The sequence below is a fragment of the Plectropomus leopardus genome, chromosome 8, assembly GCF_026936395.1.
Source record: "Plectropomus leopardus strain MGB_pleo_1.0 chromosome 8, ASM2693639v1, whole genome shotgun sequence".
NCBI lineage: Eukaryota > Metazoa > Chordata > Actinopteri > Perciformes > Serranidae > Plectropomus > Plectropomus leopardus.
In genome coordinates this window covers 24,453,612-24,466,255 of record NC_142183.1, presented here as the reverse complement: position 1 = coordinate 24,466,255, position 12,644 = coordinate 24,453,612, and the positions used below count along the sequence as shown (strand labels likewise).

The following is a 12,644-nucleotide window of genomic DNA, read 5'->3' as shown; positions in this document are numbered from 1 at the left end:
ACCCCAATTTGAGGCGCTAGAAGTCAATTTTCCTGCCAGTGAAAATATGCACTCGGATATAAATAAATTAATGTTGGATCCACAGTATAATACAGGCTTTGTTTGGCATAGAAATTTGTTAGATACACATTGGATAACTCGTGACTTTGTATTCCCAAGCTACTGTATGAAGTGTCTTAGCTTTAGCTTTTTTTTTTTCTTTTTTTTTTTACACTAAACATGTTGGTAAGAAATACTGTGACACAACTCATACTGCTCAGTGGATAAATCAGAAAAACAAACCAGAGTCAAGGATGAATAGCTGAAATGACTAGTCTGCTCACCCATACTGCCTGTCATTTTGCCTGTGATTGAATATGAAGGGTGATTGCTTGTGGAGACATTTTTCTTTTAGTATGTTCAAGGACAGCATCATGTATCCATGCTGCCCTACACTATAAGATAAATCACAACACATGACTTTATTCTGCAAGTTTCACATGTGACTCTCTCTCTGTGACTCACACGTTTCTCTGTAAAATCAGCTCCTTTTGCTTTGGCTGCTACTTTGCATCTCAGGTAAGCTTCCTATAGCCAAGTCACACCATAAATCCCTATACACTGTCATTTTGAAGATATGTCAGGATTTAATATCATAAATAATGTCATTCTGTTGTCAGATACAAGGCCAATATCCTTGGCTTTTTCCTTTGTAAATAAAAGATCTGCAGTGCCCTTTGCAGCATCCACATGATGGCACTGAGGATTTATTGCCCTAACTGGACCAAGCACATGGGGAGTCGGGCGTAAACTTAAATTTGTCTGAGGACATGATACTCTACTCCGTCCCCAGCGGTGTTCTTACTTGTTTATTTATTTTCCTCTCCTCCTCCGGTGCTATGTGAGCAGGAGGAAGCTCATTTGTGGGAGCCAGAGATTATTTTCCAAAGACATAATGGATGAGGAGTGAGGCATTATATGGCCCCACGCTTGCATGACATGATGGTCTTTTGCCCCGCCGGATGAAGCCAGACCTAACTACCCTCTTTGCACAGAGGAATTTCTACAGCTTTTGCACATCATTGCATTTTACAGTGGCGGGGTCTCACAGTGGGCCTGCTGCCCCAATAGCAAGTCTCCTAATGGATTTGTGCATTGGGTTTAGCACTGCCTGTGTTCTCATGCACATGATTCATTCCTACATATCCCGATGGGCTGTGGGTCACAATACTACCAGGAGGTTTTAGGTGTTGTGTGTCCAAGGAAGCCAATGAGAGCAGGAAATAGGGATGATGGTGATTGTTTATGTCAGATTTCTTGACTTTATTTTTAGACAGAATAGTAAACAGCACGCAGGGGGTTATAGATGAATTTTAAAATGTGTAATTATTTGTACTTCACAAAATGTTCCCATGCTCCTTGTTTGTTGAGAGTAACCTCAAACACTCAGATCTCTCAAATACAAAGAATGAGTACAGCTACTAATTACAACTATGCATTAAAAAAAAAATAGTGTCATCAACTAAAGTAAGAAATCGAAAACAAAAATACTCAGTGTCACCTGAGTAATATTTTTTAGTATATATTGTAATTATACTTTTTTTTATTAAAAAAAAAATAGTTTTACTGTTGTAGCTGGATGAAGTGGAGCTAGTTTTAAGTACTTTATACACAGCTCAGCTGTTTAGTCCAGTGGTTCCCAACCTTCGCAACCAAGGGTCACAAAATAAGTCTAGGAGGTGAAGGTACAGAAGATCAAGGAAGGAAAGAAGTGCTGCTATGATAATTTGTGTTCATTTTTTTGACTTTCCTTGAGTCTTTAATTCTAAAAATTTTGGATCATTATACCTTTTTGTGTCTCGAATAGTTATTTGAATGAAACCATTTGAAATTTTTAAAACCTCTTTTTGGTTGAACTTCTTTCTGTAAAAGAAGGGTACTGCTATTTCTTGCTTAGAACTATACACCAAAAAAAGTATAAAAATGACAACTTGGTATTTTACTGAGGATTATGTCAGACTATTAGTTGGTCATGAGTGACCAATGACTGTAAAAATGGATGACACGACAGCTGTTTAAAATACATTTCCATTTTCCCAGGAAATGAACAGTTTCTGTTCGATAAATGCATGCAGTCATATTGCTGCAAAAGTTGCCATCCAGCTGACTGGCAGCATATCACACTGCCACAAAAGTTTCTGTCCGGCTGCGTTGCTAACTGACGCCACCCAGTGATTTATCACGCTGCTGCTAATAGTGGCTTGCGCTGCTGATGTTATACGATCAAAATACTGACCAAGCAATGATATTTGATGATTTAAGAATAAGAACAGACTGGGATGTCATATGGGCCAAACTAAAAAAAAAAGTACACATCAATAAAATTTTCCAAAGGTAGTTTCTGTCATTACAGTTATCATGCCGAAGTTTGTTCAAGTGTTTGTTTCATCATAGATTTGGTTTTAATTAGTTATTTGTTGCTATAAAAAGGGGGTTTGCCATCATGATTGACAGCTGCGTGTGTCAATCGTGTGTCTGTGTGCTTGCCATTGTATCTAATGGGTAAATTGTTGGGAACTTGATACTGCAGCACCTTCCAATTGCTACTGCATCATATTTGGGATATTTTGGCTTTATTTTTGTTAAGTGGGAAAAAGGGGGGATGCGTTATCCATCTCTACAGTCTATCGAGGCAAAGTCCCTCTCCTTCCTGCTTCCTCCATGGGAACTTATTTTGGAAAAGAAGGGACAAATAATTTTTTTCATCTGATTTAAATGGTGCCAAGAATTACGCATATGATGTTTATCGATTTAAAATATAATTTCAAGAAAGTCACAGTTTGTCCTAGATTTACTAATTAGTTTTGTGTGAAAATTCTCAGTGGACCTCATCTCTCAGCTTGCACAATTTACATCACCAACACCAGCTAGCTAGCAAGATAAATTAGCTGTGTTCCAGGCATAAATGTAACTTTACCTTATATGATGTGTTGCAACTAGTTACTCTTTTTGTTTTTATGAGCAGGAAGGCGAAAGAACAAGCAAGACCAGTAGCTTGTGTGAGAACCCACTCAGGTAAGAAACACAGAGACACCATTGCCTCAGCGAGAAAAAAAAAAATCTGCGACTTTATTGGTTCTCAGAATTGTCTTTTAAATTGACAAACATCATATGTGTAATTCATTGCACAATTCAGATAAGATGAAAAAGGTGTTTGTCTCTTAACTATTGCTCATATTTTTCCATAGTCCAGTGAAAAGAAGAGATACTTGGACTTCCACTGTTAGCAGGTCACCTGGTCATTAACAAGAAAAAGACCCAGACATAACCCTCCATAAAGCAGATTCGAAAAATGAGATTAAACATCTTACTTAGTTCATTCACGAAGCGTTGGCCTATGAATTTTGTTATGGTGGTGTCAATCACTAACTCTCAACAAGAAAGCAGATGAGTGTAGGCTGTGTCTTTTCCTCTAATGTAGCACTTCTAAACTTATCATGAATTGTTTTATATGATATGTGTATGTATATACAGTCTATGTTTTATGTAGTTGCTTAATAAATGCATTGGAAAAAAATGTAAAATGATTGCCCCTGAAATGTGAAATACAACATGCACAGTATTGAATAAATGTACTTGTATTTCCCACCACTATGGTATACCAGTAAAATTCTTGTACATAAATATATGCTTATAACAATCCTCTCATCATCAGAGACAGTTGTAAATGCAGCAAATGGCAGAGCTATGGATAGCATGTAACTATTTTTAAAGTGTTTATTTTATCCTTACTCTCATTTCAAATGGAAACTTCATTACCAGTAATAGTTACAAAGATTGGATACTGTATGGCTTGGTCAAAACAACAGGTGTGGAGTGTGGGGCGCCTCGTGTTTGACATAGAGCACTGGTGACACATGCAAAGGCAAAGCTAGAGGAGTCCAGACAGAAAGAGCCATGGGAAATACTTTCAGAAGGTCAGAGGTCAAACTCTGAGGAAGGACAATTGAACTTGCAACAGAAGTCCCCCTGACCAGCACTACACACTGTTATTCCACTGAGAATGCAACTTCTGTCGAGCCTCAATTTTAGATACGGTTGTTTTATTAAATTCCATAATCCCACCATAACGGGGAGAACATGCCTTCTGTGGTTTGTGGTCTATTCCCAAAGCTCGCTCCAATAAACCATCTAATTAATTTTCAGTTTTGTGACTGTTTCCAGAGAAAATAAAAGTGCAGTGTATTGGGAGGATGTGATTTTGATCTGGAATAATTACTGATGAACCTGTTTATCAAAAGAGGTCACTGTTTATTTTAGAACTATTGCTCGCTCTAATTATGATTGACATGTTATCGAGATATGTTTCTGTACAATTAGAAAAGATACTGTTTAAGGGGTCTTGGCTTCTATACAAAATATGTGTTTGATTTAAATCAATAGCTTGTTTTAATTATAGTTAAGTGAGATGCACTTTGCATGTGTTTGAAGTAATCCATCATCAGTATATATTGTCCCACATAGTGGAGAAAAGTAACTGAGCACATTTACTCAAATATTGTGCTTAAGTACAAATTCAGAATACTTGTAGCCTGCTTTACTTGAGTATTTCTATTCTCTACTTCTTTATACTTCTGCTCATTTGTTTATTGAGAAAATCTTACATAGTACCTTAAGTAACATTTTCAACGCAGGACTTTTGCTTGTAATAGAATGTTTGGTATTACTATTTTTACTAACTAAGTACTTAATAGAGTACTTCTTCCACAAGCGTTCACACTTACAAAATATTAATAATTCATAAAACATCAACGTATAAGTGAATGGTAAACGGGAAGCTAATTCACACACTCCAAAATATAGGAAAACAAATATCACTGAAGACTTTATTGTAGCTGCTAAATCACTGAAAAAGTCAACATGTTTCAAGCACTGTGGGTTTTTGTCAGGGATTTTAAGAAAGCGGAAAATCTAATTGCATGCATTCACAATAAGTCAGTTTCTGATTAGATTGTCTTTTAAGGTAGAATTATGTTTTGGGTTCAGGGTTTTAGCAGCAAAGCCTATTAAGAAAAATATTCTGCAGGCCTAATGCTGTATATAAACAGCGCCTGGAGTTATTAAGATAAGCCTTTATGGAACCCCAGAGAGGAAATTCAGGTGTTGCAGCAGCACAAAGACAGTAATAAGTACAGATTAATAGAGAAGTAAAAATAAGAATAAATAAATAGCAAGTATACAACTAGTATGAGAGCAGAAGTAAATATAAGAACTATAAAACAGCAATTAAAATCAAACTTAAGAGAAAATTTGACAAGTTACATAAAGTGACATGTAACATGTACTCATGATATCTGCATGGTCATTGATGAATGAAAAGACATATAACAGGTTTTCACACATGATCTGTTGGTTGTTATATAAGTGAGAAACAGTTTTGAAAGACCCGTGCTTCCAGTCTGTCTCCAAAGTGCATCATCTAAAAAAAAATGCTCTTGTGTAGTTCATCCAGCAACACATTTGCGAATAATGATTCACTATGACAATCCTCTGCGTCTCTAGACTCAGCGTTGTCTTGGTGCTTTTTGTTTGGTAACTATTTGGGAGTAAATTGCAGCAGAAAGCACACTAATTATTTCAAACACACATCACTAGATAGTTCTTAGTGGTTCTGGCTGGTCCCTTTTGAGAGTCTTTTCAAATGAAATGTGTTTTGAGGAACCTACTGAGCGTGGCACCGGTGAGAACAAAGCCAACTGGAGCAGAAACTGCACTCCTCAGATACTTAGGCAGTGAGACTTCAAGTAGAAACACAGCCAGCGCACGACACCAAATGTATACAGCTGGCACGAAATGGACTAAATGGTTCTCTGTCACATCTGCAATTAAACAAGAAGTTTTTTACGGTGTTGCATTATTCAGGAATACTTGCTGAACGAGCACATGACATGAAACAAGGCTGCAAAATGATCACTGAGTGACAAACTTGTGTACATCCATCCTTTCTTTGCTTCTATTTTTAGAGCCTGGATATGGGAATGGAAAAAAATAACAGTGATATTAGGAACTGATTTTCAATTTTATTTAATATGAGAACAATGTGTCTTAATTTTTTAAAAGTTTATTATGACATGGCTTTGAGGAAAACAGCCTTAAATGTCCTGATTTCTAAAGCCATATCATATTAAAAATACTCACTAATTGTCTTTTAAAAAACTGGGAAATGAATCTCTTGAATTTCTGAAAATATATCAAAGTTTGACTAAATCATTATGTGATATTGATATGACCATTTGCTTGAACATTAAAATGCCAGAGTTTGAGAAAGCACACTGCCATAAATCAGCACTGACTGAAATTCCTGAACAGGACAGGCTTGAGTTTGTGGCTATTTTTAGCTATTTTTAGCCCTCACAGTAGATCATTTATAGGGAAAAAAAGAAGTGATCAATCCCAAGAGTCCAAAGAACTCTACCCTGAAACATTCCTGTGAACGGAATTTTGCATAAATAGTCCAGAAAAGATTATTCAAATTGCATTTCACTCACTCCTCAAGGCCATAGAAGACGCTTTATGACTCTGAGCTAGACACTCCAATTATCCTGTCGGTTTGGACAAAAGAGTGTGCTAAATGAACAAAAAACTAATGTAGCATAAAATAAATAGGTTTTAAAGGCTTATAAAACATTTCTACAAAGTTGTATTGAATCATAGTCTACTTAAAGGTATGCAGGACATCAGGAAATCCAGTTATTCAAATGAACTAGGCCTGTAGGCCTACACCCTTACCCACACACACAAGAAGAAGAAAAAAAAAATATTTCAATGAATACAAAACAACATTACAAATAAAACTTGAAAAAAAACATGATGTAAAAAAAAAGACTTGTAAAATGAAAAAAAAGTAAAAGAGATCCTTAAACCTTTAAACTGCTAAGCAGTGGTGTACAAAGTGGTACTTGGCTACAGAACTTATTAACCTTTCTTTTGTGATATCTGTAGCATACTTTGCTTTAGTTTTTATATTCCTGTCAACTTTATCTTATACTCCACCACATTTTGTAAATGGAAACTCAAATGCATGTCTGCTAAGCATTTTAGTTACTTACCAAAATAAGGGAAGGAAATGAGGAAGGGAGAAGGGGATAGGTGGACTTCTGAAGGGATGGGAGGGGAAGAAATTCATTTTGTGCCTTTGTTCTTTGCATTGTAAAAAAGACCCAGTTTTTCTTGAGGCTGGCTCTATTGTAGGCTCCTTTTGTATGTTGCAAAGAAATATATGTAATAATTCTCCGATTTTTTTTTCTCAACGGCATTTACTTAGGTTACTTTTACCATCAATATTTCAGTACATTTAATATCATATAATTACTTTTGATAAATAAGTATAATAAGCATCAGATACTTTTACGCAAGTAATATGCTAATTGTTGGCTTAAACTTGTAGCAAAACCAGACGAGTTACATTACTAACTACATTAATTTGACCATCAGTCTAAATTTTATCCAGAAATACCAAATAAATATCCTTCATTTCCTTTACTAGAGCCAGGATTTGACATAAAGTCTGGCCTCGCGAGACTCCAGGTCACGTGACGGTCCCGTGATCCTATGCGGAAGTATAGATTTCAAACACAACACAGCCCGGACGGGAGACGCTAACGTCAGCCGATTGTATTTCTCGTTTTAATCTTTATCTCGCCTCCAATCAGCCCGGTAATGGACGGATCAGTCAGAGCATCTTCAGACGCCGCAGCTGGACCACCGACTTATTACAGAGGGTAAGAAAAGAGTTTCTTTAAATGAACGGCTAACCTTAGCTGGCTAGCTTGTTAGCTTAGTTTACTGTTCCGTCTGTGAAGAGACGCCTGACCTGCAAACACCAGTTCCCCTGTGTTGTCTGATATTGAACATGTGCCAAAGTTTATGAAACACTTGTATTTGATGTGGCATAATCCTGAAACACAACAGAAGTCATCGCCATGGGTCATCCCCACATCAGTAGCCAGCTTGCAGGCGTCCTGATGCTGCTCAACAGTGAGGTCGTTGTTCTGTCTCATCTCGGCTGACTCTTGAACTTGTTCTCCTCTGCAGAAATGAAAGCTCCCTGGTTTCAGCCCTGAAGACACTGCTGTTTTTTACGATCCTGATGGTCACACTACCCATTGGACTCTACTTCGCAACAAAGGCGTACATCTTTGAGGGTATGGTTTGCAACACTACTTTCTTTGTTAGCCTTGAAACGGTTTATTTAGTCTCACTGATTAAAATGAGAGGAGGTTAATGCCACAAAGTGTCCTCTTCACCTTGTTTCTTTTTCACAAACAAACGTGCAAAAGTTCTGCATAGTAAACAGTCTGCCTGATGAAGTTTTGGGGCCGACACAGATATTGATATTGGAGAGTATAGAAACCACTTAGCAAATTTTTTTGTTTTCTTTAACAAAACCATGACCCATTTGGCATGCAGGGTTTCAGTTATTGAAATTCCCCCCCAGCAAAGGTCTGTGCCACATAGTGTCTAAATTTTGTCCTGTAGCCGACCCCTCCGTCTATTAAATATAAAATTAGCAGCGTACATTAGCATATAATTTCAACTAGGTATGCACGATATGGGATTTTTTTTTCTGATATTCGAAATGCTGATATTTAACAACTAATTTCTGAGATAACTATTATCAATATTTACACGCCCTCCACCCCCCGTTATTGTAGGGAATACCAGGTCTGGTCTGTAGTCGAATGACCATCATATTATGCATAGTTTTTACCATGATGGTCCGCCAGAAGATGGAGGTATAAAATGCAATGCTTATTCTAGTATGTAGTATTCATTTAAGGTTCAAAATGATCAAAATACTTCAACTTAGGATTGATTTTTTTTAGACGTACAAATTGTCAGTCAACATTTTTTGACATAACAAGTATTGTTATGTCATATATCAGCATGTTGGCCAATTCCGATATTTAATTCAAAAGCCAATGTCGGCTGAAACTGATGATAAAGTGATATTATTATGCATCCCAATCCTAATTTCAAAAATGCATATTAACATCTTTCAAAAGAGGGTACTTTACTGGAAGCTATAGTATCCTTGAGAGAATAATCACACACACACACACAGGTGCAAAAGTAGGCAGGGCAGCTTTATTTACCACAGGGTAATTCAAAGTACTTTACAGAGCAATAAAATATAAAAACAAAATAAAGGATACAGATTTACAATAAAAGAGTAAAAAGATAAGATATAAAAGGTAAAATTGATTACTAAATGATTTTTAAAAAAGCATAATAAACATCCATCCATCCATCTTCTTCCGCTTATCCGGGGTCGGGTCGCGGGGGCAGCAGCCTAAGCAGGGAAACCCAGACTTCCCTCTCCCCGGCCACCTTATCCAGCTCCTCCCCATCACTATTAAAATAGCGAAAGTGCAGATAAGAGATGCAATGTTAAAAAGATAATTTAAAATGATATAAAATCCAGTTTTGAATTTATTTTCCGTCATTATTGGGTGGAGTAGGCAGTGTAAAACAGCTATGTTTTCAGCTTTGACTTAAAACTGGTCTTAGTAAGGGCTTGTCTAACATCTAGGAGGTTATTCCAGGTCTGTGCTGCGTGATAACAAAACGCTGCTTCACCATGTAAGTTCTAAATCTTGGGTTGGTTAGTAGACCGGTTCTAGCTGTCCTGAGGGTTCGAAAAGGTTCATATGTAACAAGCATGTTAAGGATATATTTTGGTGCTGAGCCGCAGAGTGATTTATGGACAGTGAGATTTTAAAGTCAGTTGTCTGAGTCACAGGTAGCCAGTGTAATGATTTTAGAACTGGAGTAATGTGGTCATATTTCCTAGTTTTTGTCAGGACCCTCACACCAGCATTCTGAATAAGATGACGTTGCCAAACAGCTGGTTTTGAAAGGCCTATGAACAGACTGTTGCAGTAATCTAGCCTACCAGAAATAAAGGTGTGAGTGAGCCTTTTAAGGTCTTGCTTTGACATTATTCCTCTGACTCTAATAATGTAATGTAATGTTTGCACACTTAACTCCATGCTACACAGATTTAATTGAGGCAATGCTTCGATCCTACTTGGAAGTCAGGTTTAAGTCAGGTCTAACTCGATTTGATCCAAATAAAATCAAAACATTTTTTCTATAAAATTTGTGTGGCATGGAGTAAGTGTGCAGGCATTACTTTTTTCCTTGTTAGCTATGGTATCCTCACCATAAATAAAAATTGTCCCAGCACAATGAACCTGAGGCCTATATTTCAGATACAATAAACCCAGACAAAATCTGGAAAAAGTACATCTAAAGGGCCTCTTTTGGAAAAAAAGTGAAAAACTGAGCAGTGATGTGGAAGAACTTTATAATACACTAAACAATAAAATAAACTCAATGAGTTGCAGTTTATCTTACTTGAAAATAGATTTAATACAGTGCAGATCTGACGTCAGTGAAGATCTTGGTACAACATGTCTGTGTGGAGACAGCCATCCCAAAAACTTAAAGTAGCAGAACAATCATTTAACATTCAACCTTATATAGTGTAGTTCACATTTAATACAGAAGCATGTATAACCTTTGGTCCAACCTGTTTAACATTGGGGTCTGAAAATCAACGAGGTCTTCATCTTGCATCGTAACCTTCGTAAAGGCTGCCTCCTCACAAGCCTGCATCCAGACAGTGACGGACTCCGAGGTCTATGAAAATATCTAAACCATAACGAAAGATGAATCATATATTCGCACAATATCTTGTATTGTATATTATGTGTTTCACATACTTAATATTTATTTTTTTCCCCCCAACAGTCAACTCCTTTTCTCTTTATTTATTTATATTCTATCCTAGTGAGAGAAATGGGCCTGTGACTGCCCTGTTAGTAGACTGAATCTTGGCTTAGATTTAGGTCCATTCTCATGCACATGTGTAGGTGTTCATTGATGAGCCTGGAACACGTCTTGGTTTTAATAATGTTTATAGTGGAGAAAGCTGACTCACAGCTGTAAGTCAATCCAGACATTGTCATTGTGTGAAGTTCTTTTTTGGTTAAAAAGGAAAAACAGTCTCAGACGCGGTCTGTTATCAGAGCATAGCAGGTCAGTTGCTTCATGTTCCATGTTTTCTTAGTTCTCATCTCTTTTTCACAATTTTTTGTCTTAGTGAACTATCTATGCACCGTAAACAATCAGTTTGATTCAAGATTTCTTTTAAACTGGACTTGCTGAGGTATCAAGAAACCTCAACATTTCCAGTTGCCACTTTAGAAGAAACCTTGACTTGGATGACTGAATTTACACAGACAATCAGTTTGATTGTTCAGTTGAGTATTGCTGTTGCTATATTAATTTGATGATAAAGATTGTTTTATACTCTTATTGATTGTCGGAAACTGGTCACGGGCCCCAATAGAACTGTCACTCGGTCGGGGTCCAGGCCGCTGTTCACCATTTGGTGAGGCAAGCTATAATGGCATCACTGTGTATAAATTATCACAAACAATTCCCCATCTATCGCTCTCCCCTCGTTTCCTTAATTCTCTTTTGTTAACTCTAATGGAAGCAGAAAATACCCTAAAATGCATGATGAAAGATATAACCATACCAAAACATCTGTGAAAAGCTAATATCAATAAGTAATTTAGGATAGAAAAATAATCGGTCCGGCCCCAAAGTAACAGCAAGGCAATGAGATTGTTGGCATTTTTTTCCCTTTTCATTGTTGATGCAAACTTTGTTAAGAACATTAAAAAAATTAAGAAATTTATGCGCAGAACTGTATCGTTTGATAAAACAGTGGCTTTCATTATTGACTTTATTTCTATTATGATATTGTATTTAGTTAACATAGATAAAATGTAATAGGATATTGTGATATTGATATACATTGTACATTTTCTTGACATTCAGTTGCGAAATCATAGATAAACTAACCAGATGAGAATATCCATTTGTGGCACATTGCATATATGGTACATATATTTTGTACAAAATGTTAGGTACCGTTGGTAGGTATCATATTTAATGATGTGCAAAAACTTTTGAAAATCCAAGTCTGACGTTTATCTGTCACTGCTGATTGGTTTATCATAATGCTCACAATATCCTATTACAAGAGATAAGAGTAGCAGAATATAAACAGTGAAGAAAACTCTGATGGTAAACAATTTTTTTCTTATCATTATGTCACCCAAGCTAACTGTTATTTTGTAACGGGTACAGGTTTTGACAGTTGACCCCAAAATCAAAAATACATATCTTTCTTTTACCTGCAGTGCTATCAATCAAGATTGTTTTGGTGTTAGTTGCCAATTTTATTTCTAGCCAACAGCACCTGCCAACTGTATCACCACGTCAAAAGGAAGTGTGCGTGCGAGCTACACCACAGTCAATGAGGGCGCCAATTACGTACGTCTCGTGCTGTCACGTGCACGAGCCTCCTGTTCATGAGTAAATGCACGCTTACTTCTGCATGGTGACAGTTGGTGGTTGTAGTTTCATAGAAAGAAAATAGCTCCTACACGAAAAAGGTCTTTGGACTATTTTAAGAAACCAAAAAAACACATTACTGTTGAGTTTTTCAAATGCATATCAATATCTCCAACACTTTGCAACTTGCACCACATCAATCTTACCTGCTCTACAGGTAAGAGGAAAAATGT

At 36.8% G+C, this 12,644-nt stretch overlaps 1 protein-coding gene across 1 annotated transcript in view; it reads left to right on the top strand.

Annotated features, from left to right (window-relative positions):
• Nucleotides 1–7,570: 7,570 nt before the first annotated feature.
• Nucleotides 7,571–12,644, top strand: part of vma21 (vacuolar ATPase assembly factor VMA21) — a 6,284-nt gene continuing 1,210 nt past the window's right edge. The window contains exons 1-2 of the mRNA XM_042493348.2: nt 7,571–7,760; nt 8,074–8,183. Coding sequence (XP_042349282.1) covers nt 7,699–7,760; nt 8,074–8,183 — 172 coding nt within the window. The 5' untranslated portion in view covers nt 7,571–7,698. The remainder of the gene's footprint in view (nt 7,761–8,073; nt 8,184–12,644) is intronic.